This window comes from Peromyscus californicus, unplaced genomic scaffold (assembly GCF_007827085.1).
Source record: "Peromyscus californicus insignis strain IS unplaced genomic scaffold, ASM782708v3 Scaffold_2__1_contigs__length_46816999, whole genome shotgun sequence".
NCBI classification, from domain to species: domain Eukaryota; kingdom Metazoa; phylum Chordata; class Mammalia; order Rodentia; family Cricetidae; genus Peromyscus; species Peromyscus californicus.
In genome coordinates this window covers 5,266,879-5,283,319 of record NW_026294540.1, presented here as the reverse complement: position 1 = coordinate 5,283,319, position 16,441 = coordinate 5,266,879, and the positions used below count along the sequence as shown (strand labels likewise).

The following is a 16,441-nucleotide window of genomic DNA, read 5'->3' as shown; positions in this document are numbered from 1 at the left end:
CAGCCTGGAGCCCCGCCCCTAGCCGGCCACGCGTTTCCGCTGCGTTGGAGCCTTCTGATTGGGCGGCCCCGTGGACGCTACCACACACCACGCGCCGGCTAAGGGGGTTGAGGGCGGGACCTGATCCTCGTGGGACGCGTGTCCTGACACCTGTCCATGTGGCAGCCCGGGGACAGCCTGGCCCCTCTGCCTCACACGGGGGGGGGGCGAGGCAGGGGGAAAATACACTGCTTCTCCTGCTAGAGTCCGTGCTCCCGCCTTCCGGAGGGGGGGGAAAAAAAGAGGGTGATGGAGGAGACGGCAACGCCCCCTTCAGAGCCGACTCGGTCCCCAGATCTAGAGCACCGGAAGTGCTGGCGACGTGTCAGTGCGCCCTTCTTTAAGCCTTCCCCGCCCCAGGCCACCTTTCCTAGTCTGGTGTGGGATTCCGGGGCGGCCTGGGCGCTGCACCCGCCACTTCCGCATGGAACCGCCGCTTCAACCGAACTCCCTCCCTCCGCGCGCGCTCCTTCTCGTGCCCGGTGGTTGGGCCGGCGCCGGGGCGCGGCCACGCCCCTCTCCCAGCACCACAGCCAATAGGGGGGCCGCTCTCGGCGGGGTGGTGGGTAATTAATGAGGGCCGCGCTCTGATTGGCTGGGGCGTCCAGGCGGAGGGCCGGGCGGCCGGGGTAGGTTGTTCCCGAGGTGGGAGGCGGCACCCGCGGCGGAGGAGGAGGCCCGAGAGCGACATGTCCCGGGTTGCCGAGGCAGAACGGTCCGTGGCGCTGTTTTACTGAGTCGGGGGCGGCCTGGCGTCCGGCCGAGGACGAGGGTCGGCGGCAGGGGCTGCCCCCGCCGTGGTGGCCGCCATGCTGGGGCCCCGGGCAGCCGATGCAGCCGCGGTGGCGCTTCTCCGACGACTGCTGCTGCTGCTGCTGCTGTTGCCCGAGCTCCGGGATCCGGGGCTCGGCGTGGTCGGAGCGGCTGGGGCCGGGCTGCCGGAGAGCGTCATTTGGGGCCGTCAACGCGGGCGGCGAAGCGCATGTGGACGTGCACGGGATCCACTTCCGCAAGGACCCTCTGGAAGGCCGGGTGGGCCGAGGTGAGAGCCCCTCGGCCGAGCCGTGGGACCCGGGGCCTGCGAGCAGGGGCGCCGCCGAGGGGACAACCCCTCCTCCCCCGAGCCCCTTCCTCTCGACCGTGGCACCACATCCTCCCCGGAGCGAAGTTTCTCTCTGCAGTGGCTCCCCCACAAGGGACCTGGCCGGAGCCCAGGGCCTAGCCCCCGGCGCGAAGCTACCGAGAGCCATCGAGGCAGAGAGTTGGCGAGAAGTTATATTTAGATCTCTCTCATCCAGCATGTTCTCAGCCTCTCGTGCCACCCAAGCTGGGACAGTAAAGACGAGAGAGTGGCCTTTTGGGCCCGGCACCTGGAGGCCCCGCAGGTTGTAGGTCATCGATTCCACAGCTTCACTATCGCTGCGATTACTGGTCGATTCTCGCCCCAGCCCCTAAGTCGGCCGCTTTCCGTGCCTTTTCTCCCCAAGAGTGGGGCTTGATTCTTAAGACAGAATAGCAGGGCCTCTTTTCGAAGGGGATGGTCCGGGAAAGTTTGATTGTGACATCCTCCTCTGCCTTCCTTTGGTGTGCTTAAAAGTAAAAGCCACCCGTCGGGTGTTGGTAGATGGAAACCTGCCCTGCGCGTGAGGCAGATGGTGGTGTGTGCGCCAGGTCAACCTATGTAAGATTTGAATGTTCCAGTGCCCCCCTCCAGGCGATCCTAAGAAGTATGATTGCTGCTTGGGGGGAGGGGGGACGACGTGGTCGAGACTTAACCGATGAAGCAACAGTGGTTTTCACAGTTAGTGGCAGATTGAGAATTGCTAGGGCAGGTGGTTAAAAATACAGGTCCCTGGGCCCCGGCTCTAGACCCAATAGACAAACTTTTATCTGTTAACTAGCAGGGGCTCAGATTTGTGCAGCAGGCGCTCCTGTTATAGGTCACCCCAACCCGTTCTTTGGAGATACCTGCTCTAGATTTTTCTATAAGTAGGATTGAAAAAACAGGTTTAAGAAGGCAATTCCGGTGCCTGGAGAGATGGCTTAGCGGTTAGGAGCACTGATTGCTTTTCCAGAGGACCCGGGTTTGATTCCCAGCACCCAGACAATGGTGCATGGCTGCCTATAACTCCAGTTCCAGGGATCCAGGGCTTCCTTCTGACCTTTGTGGTCACCAGGCGCACATATGGTACACGGACATACATGCAGACAAAACAACCATACCCGTAAAGCTTTTTAAAAAGTTTAAAAAAGGGGGTGGGGAATTTCCTTGTGTCATGTTCTGGAAAATGGATGCTCTATGCTGGGTGCAGAGGCTACCAAATTGGTGATGTGCCTATCTGGACAACTAGGAGACAGTTTCCTATTCCACAATGTCCACATGTGGCTCTTGACTTTACTCAAGGGTTCAACTTAGTTTCTCCCCATTTCTGTGTCTGATAGTTAAGAGTGTATTAGGCAGGTGTGGTGGCTCCTGCCTGTAATCCCAGCACTTGGGAGGCAGCGGCAGGCGGATCCCTGAGAGTTGAAGGCCAGCCTGGTTTACGTAGGGAGTTCCAGGTCATCCAGAAATCCAGGGCAACATTGGGAGAGCTTGTTTAATAAAACAAGCCAGAATTTGCTGCTTTCATACATGTGAGGGTCTTGGCACATGGGGCTACTTTCTGAAGTTCTGTGTCCTGGAATTTGTTTAGCCCTGGCATGTAGGTCCCAGGAACCAGGCAGGTTTCAGCTGAGTCAGAGCTCCAAGTTGTGGCAGCCAAGGCCAGACTTTGTAGCAGCAGGTCGTTACTGCCTCCGTTATGGACCGTTCCTCTTTCTTCATGATTGTGGGCAGAGAGGAAGGAGTCTCTGGGGAAACTAGACAGTTGGTGGACTTTGCCTCATGAGATAATGATGTGGTAAGGTCATTGTGCAGATGGCTTCTTGCATTTAGACACCCAGCTTTAAACTGGCTCCATTGTCTCACTAGGTACCCAGTACAGAGGATAGAGCTGGCTAAGACTCCGGGTTCAGTCCCCAGGTACTGCTCTTCCTCAAATTCTGCTTTGAAGCTGCTGCTGCTGCTGGAGATGGTTTAGTTGTCTGGCCTCATCAGCAGCCAGCCAGGCTCTCTTGTCCTTGGAGGCACAAGCACGTGAGGGTGGTGTTGGGGGCAGTAATTGTAGCAAATACAACTACATGAGGCCTACCAGAGTCCATTTTTGGACACTAGCATTTGGGGACAATGTAGAAATGAAGTCCCCTGCTGTCCCCAGGCTGTCTGCTTGTCTGGGTGGGGCCAGTGGGTTTTTGTGCTCACTAGGTTCCTGAGAGTAGTGCTTCCTGGCATTAGGTCTGGGACCAGATAAGTTGAGGTTCCTCTCAACAGTCAACTTTTGAGCTTCTTGTGTGCTGAGGAGTCAGCCCTGCCCAGGGAAGAGCAGCTGCTCACACTGGCCTTCTTCTCTGTGGATCAGGGTGTGCCAGGTATTAGAGACCCTCGTCTCACACAACTATTCATGCCTCATTTCTTTTTCCAAATGCTTGTAACACTGATTGTGGCCCATTGAGGAAAGTTCATTTTCTGCTGAATGAATTCAGGTACTTGTTGCCAACTTAGTCCAGATCAGGGTTTGGCCTGCTTTTGAACTTGCTGGTTCTCCACATTTTCTTTGTAGTTCAGCATTCTTGTAACTGAGTGGCCTGGGGAACCCGGTGGCTTATGCTTCCAAAGGCACTTCATAATGTTTATTGAATTTCATTTCTGCCTTGGGATAGCTAGTGTTCGCTGCCTGGAAAAGACATTTTATATCCGTGTGCTTCAATTCAACAGATGGGAACACCACTATAGAAAGTGCTGTGGCATGGTGTGCATTGCAGGGTTGGGGGGGTGGCTTTTTTTCCCTGTTTTTGGTTTCAATTTAAATTTTATATGTATTAGTGTTTTGCCATGGCAAGTTTCGGGTCCCCTGAAACTGGAGTTCCAGACAGTTTTGAGCTGCCTTGTGGGTGCTGAGGCTTGAACCCAGGTCCTCTGGAAGAGCAGCCAGTGCTCTTAACTGCTGAACCATCTCTCCAGCCGTGTGTGTGTGTGTGTGTGTGTGTGTGTGTGTGTGTGTGTGTGTGTGTGTCCGTGTGTCCGTGTCCTTTTTGTTGTTTTGTTTTGAGACAGGGTTTTGTGTTTCCCAGGTTATCCCCAAACTTACCATGTCGCCTAGGATGACCTTGAACTCTTGATTATCCTGCCTTTACCTCCCAAGTGCTGGGATTCCAGGCTTGTACCACCAGGCCTGGCTTTCCAGGTTCTTGATTTGGTTATCTTTGGTGATTAGGCCTTACTGTTTAGCTAAGGGCACAGAGCTTGACTTGGTTCAGGGAAACTCTTTCCTTTCTTAGAGAGATCCCTGCTAGAACTTACTGCCCTGGGCCTTGTCTTCCTTCCCGATAGTACACCTCATGTGTTAGGAACCTCTGCTGGGACTGCTGTCCAGAGGAGGGGAAAGTGCCACTGTCTCTTTTTTTCTCCCTGCTTGATGACCTTTTACATGGAATTAAAAATAGGTCAGAATGTGTCTCCAGAGGGGAAAAATGCTGTCAGGTGACCTGAGCTTGTCAAGTGACTTTTGTTTAACCCCAAAGCAGACCCTTTCTTGGGCTGCCTTTTGGCTGAGGTTTGGCCTTGAGGAGGTAAGAGCTTGGTAAGGGTGTGAGGAAGAGAAAGGAAAGTGGAGAGGCCATTGGCCGCTGCTGCTCTGCTTTGCTCTTGGCCATGAGATTTGTTTAGAATTTGATTTCTATACTGTCTTAACAGGAATGTTCCTTCTGTGAGCCCTCCCTAGTACTGGAAGTACTTTACAAGTACAGTTTAGATCTGAGCCTCCTTACCTCTACCATCCAGGATAATTCACTAGAAACTAACCTCACTTGAAAAAGAATTTGAGAAAAAGAATCGAGTCATCAGGGGGCCTAGAAGAAGTAATCCATGTATTCGTTTTGAAACGGTCTCACTCTGTGGTCTAGACTGGCTTGAACTTGTGGCAGCCCTCCTCCCTCAGCCTCCTGAGTGCTGGGATTGCAGGGGTGAGTGTTGTACGTGTACTTCTAGCCACTGAGCCGCCTCTCTCCTGGTATCCTTGCACTTTACGGTGGGTCTCACCTGGAACATGTTCCTGCTCAATCCGGCTTTCCCACTCTCGCTGTAGCTTTCTAATTCATTTCCTTACAATCCATTTCTTATGTATTTATTAAGACAGGAACTCACTATGTAGTTCTGCTTGCCTGAAACCTGCTCTGTAAACCAGGCTGACCTCCAGCTCACAGAACTTTGTCCACCCTGCCTCCTGGGTACTGGGGTTACAAATGTGCCCACACACACACACACACACACACCCGAGCTTGCTAATCTGTTTTCTACACTCCCAGCGTCGAGGTACTGTGTTTAGTGCTTACTGTTTGAATATTGAGGTATTTTATTCACTGCTTACTGTGCGTATGTCTCTGCCCAGTGGGCATCCCTACATAGTTATCTTTTGTTTGTCTCCATGTACAGTCATCTGTTAAGGTTTTTATAGGGTGAGGTGTCTCATCATCGCCACAGTTCTGTGGAGTGGGTGATAGCCCTATTCTGTAGTTGAGGAAATGGATCTAAAAGAGATAACTCGTTTAGCATGACTTAACAGGTGGCAGGGCCAGGGTTCAAATCTAGGCCTGTGTTACTCTGAAACTGGGTTGAGTTTTCCAAAGAGCCTAGCCACTCTATGGTCTAGCGCTCAGAAGTAGCAGATACAACGTAGACCCTTTGGCCTCCTTCCTTTCTGGTTAACTGTCTGAGCTGGTGTGTGCTGCCTTGAGCAGCGTGCTGACTGTACTTTCATTCTAGCCTGAAGAAACCCATAAAGGCTAAGGAGGGAAGAGGAAGACACACACAACACACACACACAACACACACACACAACACACACACACACACACACACACACACACACACATGCTTTTTTTTTTTCCTTTTTCTTTTTTTGCTACTCTGTCTCTTGGGACTTTGTGGCAGATCTCTTAGGATAGCCACTTGGAGCTTAAAGGGAAAGCAGTTAATGGTAACCCCAGATTGTTTAATTCTTGTTCACATGCTGTTTTCTGAGCTGTGGAGCTGAGAGGGCTGCAGATAACATTACTGTTAGCTTCTTGAGTTTTCCATTCAGTGAGGGGGAAAAAGCTCCACTCATGTACACAAATTTCTGTGGCTCTATAAATGAAATCTAACTAATGGTCCAAGTTTGCAAGAGTCCCGGCCTCCTGGGAGGAAGAAATTCTTAGCACTCAGTTGGAAGAGAAATGGCCTTTTAGGTTTCAGAGGTGTGCGTCCTGGGGCTTTCAAGCTTGGGAAAGGGCTAGGGCGTGCGAGCCCCACATCCTTTGTAAGCCGTGCTTCTCTGATTTCCTGAGGAGATACAGGGAGAAGAGTCTGAAGACAAAACTACAATGAACTTCCTGTTCCATTGTCTCATGAGTGCATCTGATCACAAGGCTAATGTCACTTACAGGAACTGTTAACAGTTATGTTTATTTTTTTGAGGGCTTGACCTTAGCCATTGGGTCTTTCAGCTCATCTTTCACCTTTTGCCAGGTCTGCTCCTTTGAAATGATGGTGATTTGGAGGATAGAGCTCTTGGGAGTGAGTCAGATGAGTTTAGACACCATCAGGGTGGTGTGGCCATGGCTGAACTGCCTGTCTGTCAAAGGATCTAGGTGCCAAATGTCTTCAGGGTCCCCATGTTGAAGTGGAAGGTAGTCTTAAAGTCTTCAGTTTGTGCTGGGCAGAGATACACTCCTGTCTGTAGTTTGGGAAGGCGATTGTATGGAACGCTGGGAAGTATCATTGTGTGTGTGGACTGAAAGAGCCCAATTGTTCTCCTCAGGATGCGTGAGTATTCATCTCTGGGGACTGGAGGGTGGTATATCTGGAAAGACTCTAGTTCGTTAGGTGGAAAAACACTCATTTACAGCTTGTCACCAGGAGGACGAAGGGCGTAGAGGTTTTCTTTTACCCTTGTTGTCAGTCTGTGAAATGGGAAGGTGGCTTCTAGAGCATCTTGGAGGCAGACTCTTGCCCGGGCTGCAGTGGTCCTCGGTGAGCTGGCTGGCTGGCTCTGCTGCTGTGCCGGCACTCTAGTCTTGTTTCTTTAGGAACTGCACCAAGTGGCTGCTGAGCTGCTGTTCTGGTAGAACTTTTCTCCTGTTGGATAAAAGAGCAGTGGCCGCAGAGTCTGTGGGAAGTGAGATAGTCACATTGAGAGGAAGCTGCAGAGCACCCTCCCTCTCTCATGAGCCGGGTTTTCTTTGCCAGCTTGGGGACTTTTTGAATAAAAATTCTGAGAAAAACAAAAAAGTGCAGCTAGTGTATTATTTATAGTGAAGACAATGAACAACGACTTTCCTGGCCAGACAACCTGTTCGGTTTAGACTGAGAAAAACGCACTTGAACTGATTAGAGTTGCTGGTGTCCCCTGGGTTCGGAAAGTGTTCTCTGAAGGTCTTCTTCCCAGGGAGCTTTGCAGCGTTTCACTCCCTTTACATTGTGAGCTAGGTTCCTTGTCTCCATCCTTTTCCAGCAGGCCCAGGAAGTAACTTCATTGTGCTGCTGAGCTCTTGGGTGATGGCTTGTCCTTTCTTTGCTGATGCTCTTCCATGTCAGTGGCTGTCCGATTGTCCTTGTGTGAACACTGTGGAACCAGGTGCAGAGGGAGTGGCACCTTGTTAGCATTGCCCTGGAAGCACCACGCCTCTGGTGGTTCTGTGGGATCTCCACTCGTTATGGCTTGCCTCTGATGTGCTTTCTCTTTGTGTTGGTCCCTAGCCTCAGACTATGGCATGAAACTGCCAATCCTGCGTTCCAACCCCGAGGACCAGATCCTGTATCAAACAGAGCGGTACAATGAGGAGACCTTCGGCTACGAAGTCCCCATCAAGGAGGAGGGAGACTATGTGCTGGTGTTGAAGTTTGCTGAGGTCTATTTTGCACAGTCCCAGCAGAAGGTGAGGCATGCTCAGTCAGGCCCCTGCTTGGCCAGTGGCACATTGCTGCTTTTGAGCAGTTGGGAACTCTGGAGTCAGAGCAGAGGCCTGTGAACCTCCTCGGAAGGGAAGGACAGTGAGCTCTGAGGGAAAGTTGGGTCCTCCTGCCCTAGATGCTGTGTCCCCTTGCCCATAGGCTGTTACCTGTCTTGGGGCTGGTAACAGATTGGTCCTTTTAGGTACTTCCTGCTTACTTCACGCACCTTGATTTCTCTCCCCCCCCCCCCATACCTCATCCTTTTCCCTGGCGCTCTCCTATAAATTCCCCCCTTTCTCCCCACAAGGCAGTAAAGGATCATGGTTTGACTCAGGTGAAGGACTCCAGCTACCTTGGATTATATCCAGAGCTATAACTTAAGTTATGAATACCAAGCAGGTGCATAATGTCTAACTCCTTGAAGGGATGTGAAGCTGATGGTGTTGACATTGTCTTTTTTCCTAATCCTGGAAGGTATTTGATGTCCGATTAAATGGCCATGTTGTGGTGAAGGACTTGGATATCTTTGATCGTGTTGGGCACAGCACGGCTCATGATGAAATCATCCCTATGAGCATCAGAAAGGGGAAACTGAGTGTCCAAGGGGAGGTGTCTACCTTCACAGGAAAGCTCTACATTGAGTTTGTCAAGGTAACGGTCACCATGCCTCACATCTGAGGGAGGTGAAGTTGTTTGCTGCCATGTGGCTGACTGTGCTTTCCTGTTTCCTAGGGGTACTATGACAATCCCAAAGTCTGTGCGCTCTACATCATGGCAGGGACAGTGGACGGTAAGTTAGGGTTTTTAACCCTCTGCTTCTCGGCGTGTGCTGAAGGATATGATTGAGGAAGCTGGTCATTATGGGAAATGTTGAAAGCCAAATTATAGGGAATTAATTCCGAGTCCCATGGATAAGGACAACGTCTTACATGATGTTGGCCACAAGGTTAAGGTCAGATCTGTGTCCCTACCTTCCTGCTGCTGTTTAATGAGCGCTCGGTCTCGACAAAAGCTTGTGATAGTCTCTAATTCTGACTGTCCTGCAACCCATTAAGTAGACCAAGCTTCCTCGACTCACAGAGATCCTCCTGCCTCAGTCTCCCTGATGTACAACCACACCTGGCCTTTGACACATTCTCAACTGCCCTATGACGGCCTGCATTTGATCTCCAGGACCCATATGGTAGGAGAAAAGTGACTTCCCACAAATTGTCCTCTGACCTCTGGCGCAGCGTTCACGCACGAGCGCGCGCACACACACACACACACACACACAGAAAATAAATGTACTAGAAATTACGTGAAATGTGTCTAAGCTCCATTTGAGGGATGGGCTCTAGTCCTTTGGAGAAAAAGATAAGAGTAGGAGTCCCCTTGGGTGTTGGTAGGTATTGCTACACTACACTTAGATAGAGTTGATTTGTTAATGTCTCCTTGGCCTTGGAGCTCAGCTTCTGTATATTTTATGCTTGGGGTTTGGGTTACCCTGGCTGCCAGCCTCCCAGACTGATTTTCTATAGAGAAAACTTGTATCTTACTCATTTTTCTTCCCCATATTTTCTCTGTGCTATTTCTCATTTTGAATGCATGGAAAGTCTCACTTTTTTTTTTTTTTACTTATTTATTTTATGTGTGAGTGTTTTTTTTCTGTGTGTGGGTTATATATACATCACGTGTGCAGTGCTCTCAGAGCTCAGAAGAGAAACTGGAATTGTAGTTACACATGGCTGTGAGCCACCATGTGGTGCTGGGAACTGAACCCCAGTCCTCTGCAAGAGGAACAAGTGTTCTTAACCGTGGAGCTGTCCCTTTAGCCCATCCCTGCCACGGCTCCGTGCTGGTGCAACTTGGAGGAAGGTGGCACTTTACCCCAGTTCCACATGAAACCCGTAGGAGGAGTCGGACAGGTGGAGTGAGGCTGGAGCCAAAGCCTCCTGATCAGCCTCAGTATCTGAGTCAAAAGGCATGTGTCTTAGAGAGGAAGAAGAGGGTTTGAAATAAGTTTTAGATGTTGGGTCACTGTTCCTGCCTAGTGTGGGCCTCTTGGAGCTTTGAGACAGGAGAGGGAGGCAGCCTCCCTGTGGGGAAGGCCCTGTATTCCTTTTTTAGTGAAATCTGAATATGACCACAGTGCCTATGTTCTGCTTAGGTTAGAGACAGTGGCTGCTCCTCCCTGTGTGGACCCTGGTGAGGTCAGAGAGATCTGTGGCTCATTCACTGCTCTGAATGGTCTTATGTAAATGCTGTGGGTCTTAGTATACTTAAAAGGTATTTTCTTTCTTCTTTTAGATGTACCAAAGTTGCAACCTCATCCAGGATTGGAGAAAAAAGAAGAAGAGGAAGAAGAAGAAGAATATGATGAGGGGTCTAATCTCAAAAGACAGACCAACAAGAACAGGGTGCAGTCAGGCCCCCGTACGCCTAACCCCTATGCCTCGGACAACAGCAGCCTCATGTTTCCCATCCTGGTGGCCTTCGGAGTGTTCATTCCAACCCTCTTCTGCCTCTGCCGGTTGTGAGAACAATGGCCATCCTCAGCAGGGTGGAGGGGAGTGGGGGAGAAACCAGACATGTTGGTTTCTGTATTCTTGACAGTGTTTAGCAAAACAAACAAACAAATCAAACAGAACACACACACACACACACGCACACACGCACATACACACACACACAACGCACACGCACACACACGCACGCACAAATGAAAAGACATAAGAAGCAGAATGGGTGGGGGCAGCGCTCATCTACCACCGGTCCCAGAGCTGCTCAGTCCTACTCTGCTCTTTGTGGCTGGCCCCAGCTCTCTTTTTCTCTGGGGTCCGTAGGTGAGTGGATCCTTCCACTCCAAGGATCCTTATTACATACCTAGCAGGAAGGACTCTGAACTCAGCAGTCACGGTTGTTGTTTTTAGGGTAGACATTAACAGCAGAAAAATGTCATAACCTGGAAAACCCGCACTGGGAGCTGGGTGTGTTCTGAATTTCCGTCTGATGTGATTTCAGAAGTCATGGTATTCAGAGTATGTGTGTGGAGGTAAACAAGTTGGATGGTAAAGACAAAGGAAAAAGGGAAGAATTGGGAAAAGAAAGTCGGCACTTCTCTACTTGGAAGGCTTTCTGGGTTCATCTTTGGATGGCTCCACCTGAGTATCTCCATTGTCATTTCTCACCTCCTCGACGTGTGCCAGTTAGAGGGCTGTCCGGAATCCAGGACGACGAGGAGTTATGTCAGGTCCTCAAATTGCCTACAACTTGTTGCCACAACAAATCATTTTGATTTCAGTGCCTGTTGAGGACTTGATTTCTTCTTGATTTTTCTGTTAATCTGGTTCATTTGAAATCTCTTCTCAATTCTCACTCTCAACCATAGAGCTAAGTTATTGTCAAAATGGGCAGGAGACCGGAGATTAGAGTTCTGTCTGTTGAGTGTCTTCCCTCCACCGTGACCTCACCTTGTTGGTACCTCCCTCCCTGAATCCCTGAGCCAGCAGCCAGGAGGACCTGACCCAGCAGCTCTCACTGGCCCCTCCATAGGGCCTTGCTGCCAGGGGACAGGGATGCTTTCCAGCCTGCAGCAACAGAACACTTGACCTTAAGAGTCTCTTCTGGTCTTTGGATTAGAAAAGGCTTATGTTAGCAACCTCAGAGACTTGCCCGCTAAGTGACTGACCACTGTTGAGAATGTCCAGAATTTGATGTTCATTTATCCCCGTGTCCTCTGTCCTACTTGATCTAGTTTGGGTTTATGCCTAGAGTCGCCCCAAAGAACTAAGACTGGCTGCCCCAGCCCAGCTGTTTTCCTTGTTGATCGTAATCAGATGCCCCCTAGCAAGTAGCAGTCAAGGTCTTCTTACAGGGGGACTGACTGAAAGACTCCGAGTCAGCCATAGTTCTGGAGGCTCTGAATATCTAACTTTAGCATCCAAGTGTCTGTCTCAGATTCCCAGTAAACACTCTGTAGGGATGACGTTTCCTTGTTCCCCCACTTTCGATCCCCTTCATCCCTTTGTCAGTTAACAACAGTGAGGGACAACCCTGCTAAGCTTAAAGGGATTTTCTAGGTCAGAGGCAACAGGCTTTGCTTCAACTCAAGTTGGAGCGATGTAGAATCTCAGGCCAGGCCCAGGTTTCTAGAATGTGTTTAAATTTTGAGTCTGCCTTATCAGATATTTGAACTCTGTGACAAAGTAAGTCACTCTTGGGCTCCTAATGATGACTGCAGGTCAGCATTTAGTCATCTGAGAACTGTCCTTTATTTTCTCTGTGGTTAGGCCAGCCCTAGGATACTGAGTGGGCGCTGGACGGCTGGGGCCTGAGGTTGCTGTCAGGAGCACTTCCTGGAGTGCTTCCAAAGTTCCTGCTTTCACAGGATGAGGTACTGCCATGGTCTTGGGGACCACCTGCCTACGGCAACGGATGTCCTGACTAATGGGCTTCTGACGTGGCTCTGCTTCCTGGTCCATCTCTATTTACAAACCTGTGGGCCACCGTCAGCAGATTAAACAAGATGAAGAAGAGCAGCTGCCTCGACGTTGCCTTGTTTGCCTGGGTCTCTGAGGAAGGAGGGTCCTGCCTCCTCACCCCAACTCATCCCTTTGGTGACTCAGAGCCCCAGAAGGAAACCCTGGCTCCTGGGGCTGTTTCCTAATGGTACTGTAAGCCAAGCAGCTCTGCTTCTGCCTCTGTTTCCAAGCCCACCCCTTCCCGTAGGGATAGGGATGGGTGCTTTCCTCTCTAGTTGTGTCCGAACGGAAGGAACATCTTTCTGTAGCTAACAAAAACTGAAAGGGAAGTGAGGAAACGGCAGGGAAGGAGTGTGGTGGGGGCTGGGGTAGACTCCCCTGAGCCAGGCCTGCCCAGCTAATAAGAGCTGCTTAGGGCTGGTGACAGCCAGCTCATACGTTGAACTTGAAAGCTTTTCCCCTCCTCCAAGATGCTATGATATAGGTACCTGAGGGTTAGGTTAAAGGGTTGGGTGGGGCACGCTTTATTTTTATTTTTGTATTGTATGTGTCAAGATTACTCCATTGTTCATCCTGCTTTTTGCACTGTTTGGTCCCTTCTGTGTTTTGAGCTAGTTCAAGGAGTCTGCCTGGGACTGGACTGTGAGTGGTCCCGGTTGGGAGCTGGGCAGCAGAGGCCCAGGTTTTGTGTTTGAGATGCAGTCTCACCCAGGATTTTAGAGCCCACTGATGCAGCTGGCAGAGGTAAGGGCAAGGGCAGACAGCTCCTCTTTGCTGGAAGGGTGGTCCTTTAACATTGGTGGGCAGAGCAAGCAGTGCCGCAGGGCTGAGTCCACGGGTCCAGCGTGGTTTCAGTCGGGCCAGCTGGCCTCCGACTGGGTCGCTTTGGGTCTTATTCAAACTATCTTAAACATTGTGCCAATAAGTGATTTGTGGGATTCATGTCTCCTGAATCAAATCTATCGTTCTGGAAAGTCTCCACTTCTGAGGAGGAGCTGCTCATGGACACCCACAGTTCTGATGGGTTAAAAGTTGTCTTTAAGTACCCATAGTGTAAGGGGCCGCCTGTTGATTAAAGATGTGACCTTGTTTTCTTGCTCCTGCTGACTCGGAGATCCCAAGGTCAGGTGAGCCTTAATGAGTTGGGGTAAAGTTTGTGTTGTCTGAGGCCCTCGTTCTGTGCCTGGGGCAGTCTATAGCTGTGGTCTGACTCCTTTGATTTTGTTGAGAAGCTTCTGTTTTAAGGAATTTCTCTTCCTTGTCCTGTCCCCGGCCTCTCCTGGGAAGCCCTGGCCCTGGTCTAGAATCTTAGCTGAGCATCTGAGAAAATGGTAGCAGTACCCCCTCCTTTTAGCACTCAGACCCCTCTCCTTAGAAACGGGCTCACCTGGAGGAGTCCAGGGAGGCATCAGTAGGTTCTCTTCCTCCCTGGGAACTGGGGAAGGACCCACCCCGGTCAGCACAGTGCCTTTTTCTCCCCTGCTCTGAGTCAGGTGGGCATCCCTAACCTAGATTCAGGCCTGGGCAGGGGTCCTGCAGTCCCCACCACGGGGCTGTTTCCTTAGCTCCCTCTCCTTGCTGGCCTACGCTGACGTAATTCAAGTGTCTTCTCGCCTTGAGGAACCTTAATGGAATCGTGGCCACCACATGTGACACTTCTCTGTGACTCTAAGGGCCTAGGAGAGCAGGTGAGCTTTCTCAAGTGAGAGACTAACACATGCTTCTGCTATTACAAGACAAAGCTAAGGAGGTTACTTTGGGCCTCCTGCTGTGGCCTCTGAAGAAGGCGACTCTCAGGTAAGATCGACTGAGAATACACAGGAGAATACCACAGACAGGATCTGCTCAGAGATCGCAGAAGAGCTCGGCCTCTCTTCTAGGGAAGGTGTAATTAGGGATCAAAGTGTGCTAAGAAAATTGTAAAGAAGCCTTACTGCCCACACCAGAGAGCTCAGGATGGCTTTCTCTTCCAGCTGGAGCTAACCCTATCTGTGTTTGGACTTCTCCTCGGACAAGGGCTAGATTTCTTAGCGTGGCACTGGTGGTCAGCTGCCCAGGGAGGCCTGGTTTCTTTGTACGTGTGTGGCTTGCTGCTGCCGATCGGTCTGTCCTTCCCCACCTGCGTTGGCCTCATTTGCTCTGGGTGGTGAGATCATCTTGATAAGAGCAGATTTGGGGACTGGCTGAGTTGGCAGGAAAAGAACAGAGTGGATCTCTTGGGATGGGTTCCTCTCAGGAGTGTAAAAACAAGGGGCTGTGATTGTGCTGGCAGCCAGGGAAACAGTGGTGCCTGTTGAAGTTGGCAGAGAGGGCCTTGGCACACTCGCCTCCAGGCAGTCTCGTGCGGTGGGAGCACATAGCATCGGGAGAAGCAGAACTCCATCCTCACCTCTATTTTGAGCTCCGTGCTTTATTCGGGATGAGGAAAAACAACAACAAACTCAAGTATGCTTTCCGCCCTTCCCAAGGACGACTGTCAGGAAAGGAGAGGTGAGGTGCCAGGTGGGAGGGAGACTTGGCAAGGAGAGACGTCATGGCAAAACCAGGAAAGGAGGCATTCTTGACTCTAATCTTCCCTGGTGTGCTACAGTCCAGGGAATGAAAAGCAATTTGACCCTGGATTAGTTCCTTTGTTGGAGTTAAGGAACATTACCTTTCCACAGTAGTCCCCCTGGGATAGGATGGCTGTCCATTCTAAGCTCAGGGCCACCTCTTCAACTACTGTTGACCCAACCTGGCTTGTTAGGAAACCAACCCCCACCCCTCAGTATTGAACCTGGCTGCTTTGTGTGAAACCGAGTATTGGAGAAAAGGCATCAAATCATTAGCAGCTCCTGTAGCTCTTATTCTTCCCGTCTTTCCCTGCGAGGCCAGGCTGACTCTGTGGCCATACCATGCATTTACAGCAGTGTACTCGAGGGGCTTTGAACCTGCTGGCCAGGGAAGCAGTAGGGGTGGATAGAGCTGTCTTTCCTTATGGGCTGTCTCCATCAGTCTCTACCCCTTCCATGCCCCACCCCCACTCCCACCAAAAAGTAAAAAAATCAGGATGTTTTTCACTGTCCATTGCTTTGTGTTTTAATAAACAATTTGCAGTGATACTCCGTGTTGAGATTGAATTTGAACTCACAAAGAAGTGATGGTAGTTTGCCTGTGGCAGCACATGCTCGTCATCGAACACTTGGCCTCCCAGGGTCAGGAAGTGAAGACCATACTCAGCTGAATAGTGAGTGTGGGCCCTCACCCCCACCCCCAAAAAAGACCAATGAGATGGTTCAGTTGCCACCAAACTCTGAGTTTGATCCCCAGAGTGTGGAAGGAGAGAACTGACCTCTACACACATGCTGTGGCCCCTCCCCAATAGATAAGTCAATGTATCCCCCCCAAATAATAATAGAAGGTAATATGGAAAAAGGGAAGGGAGACCAAGGAGGATTAAGGGAATGATATTCTTGGCCTGGGCTGGCAAGATGGCTCGGCAAGTAAAGGTCCTTGTTCCTTGCCACCAAGCATAATGGCTTGCCTTAGATCCCGGAGCCCACGTGGGGAAGGGGAGAACCGGTCTCCCCACAGGTTGTCATCTGACCTCCAAACATAAGCCTCCACGTGCTTCCTCACTCCAGCTAAATATGGAACAATAATGAGTCTTGGCCTGACTGCCTCAACCAGCAGGGCACTTGAGAACAATCATGTTAGTGTGTTTTGTTTGACTCCGACTGCAGTACCCAGCCCTAACTTGGAACACAGGCCTTCAGCTCTGTCTTGTCTTGTACCCTCTATTGGGGGGGTCGCTTACAAGTGAAGCCATAGGATATTTCTCTCGCTTTCTTTCCCCTTTCCTGGCAGGTGGAAGGCCAGAATGCAGGAAGGATTTTTTTCTCTCCCTGACATTTATCAGCTATATTTTACA

General features: G+C 50.7%; 1 protein-coding gene across 1 annotated transcript; it reads left to right on the top strand.

Moving 5' to 3' along the window:
- The first annotated feature begins 675 nt into the window (after positions 1–675).
- On the top strand, positions 676–15,632 carry Mlec (malectin). Its single transcript, XM_052755110.1, is given in 6 exon segments — positions 676–995; positions 997–1,081; positions 7,874–8,052; positions 8,543–8,719; positions 8,801–8,858; positions 10,358–15,632. Coding segments are annotated over 6 exon segments (876 nt in total). The 5' UTR covers positions 676–848; the 3' UTR covers positions 10,588–15,632.
- Positions 15,633–16,441: the final 809 nt, after the last annotated feature.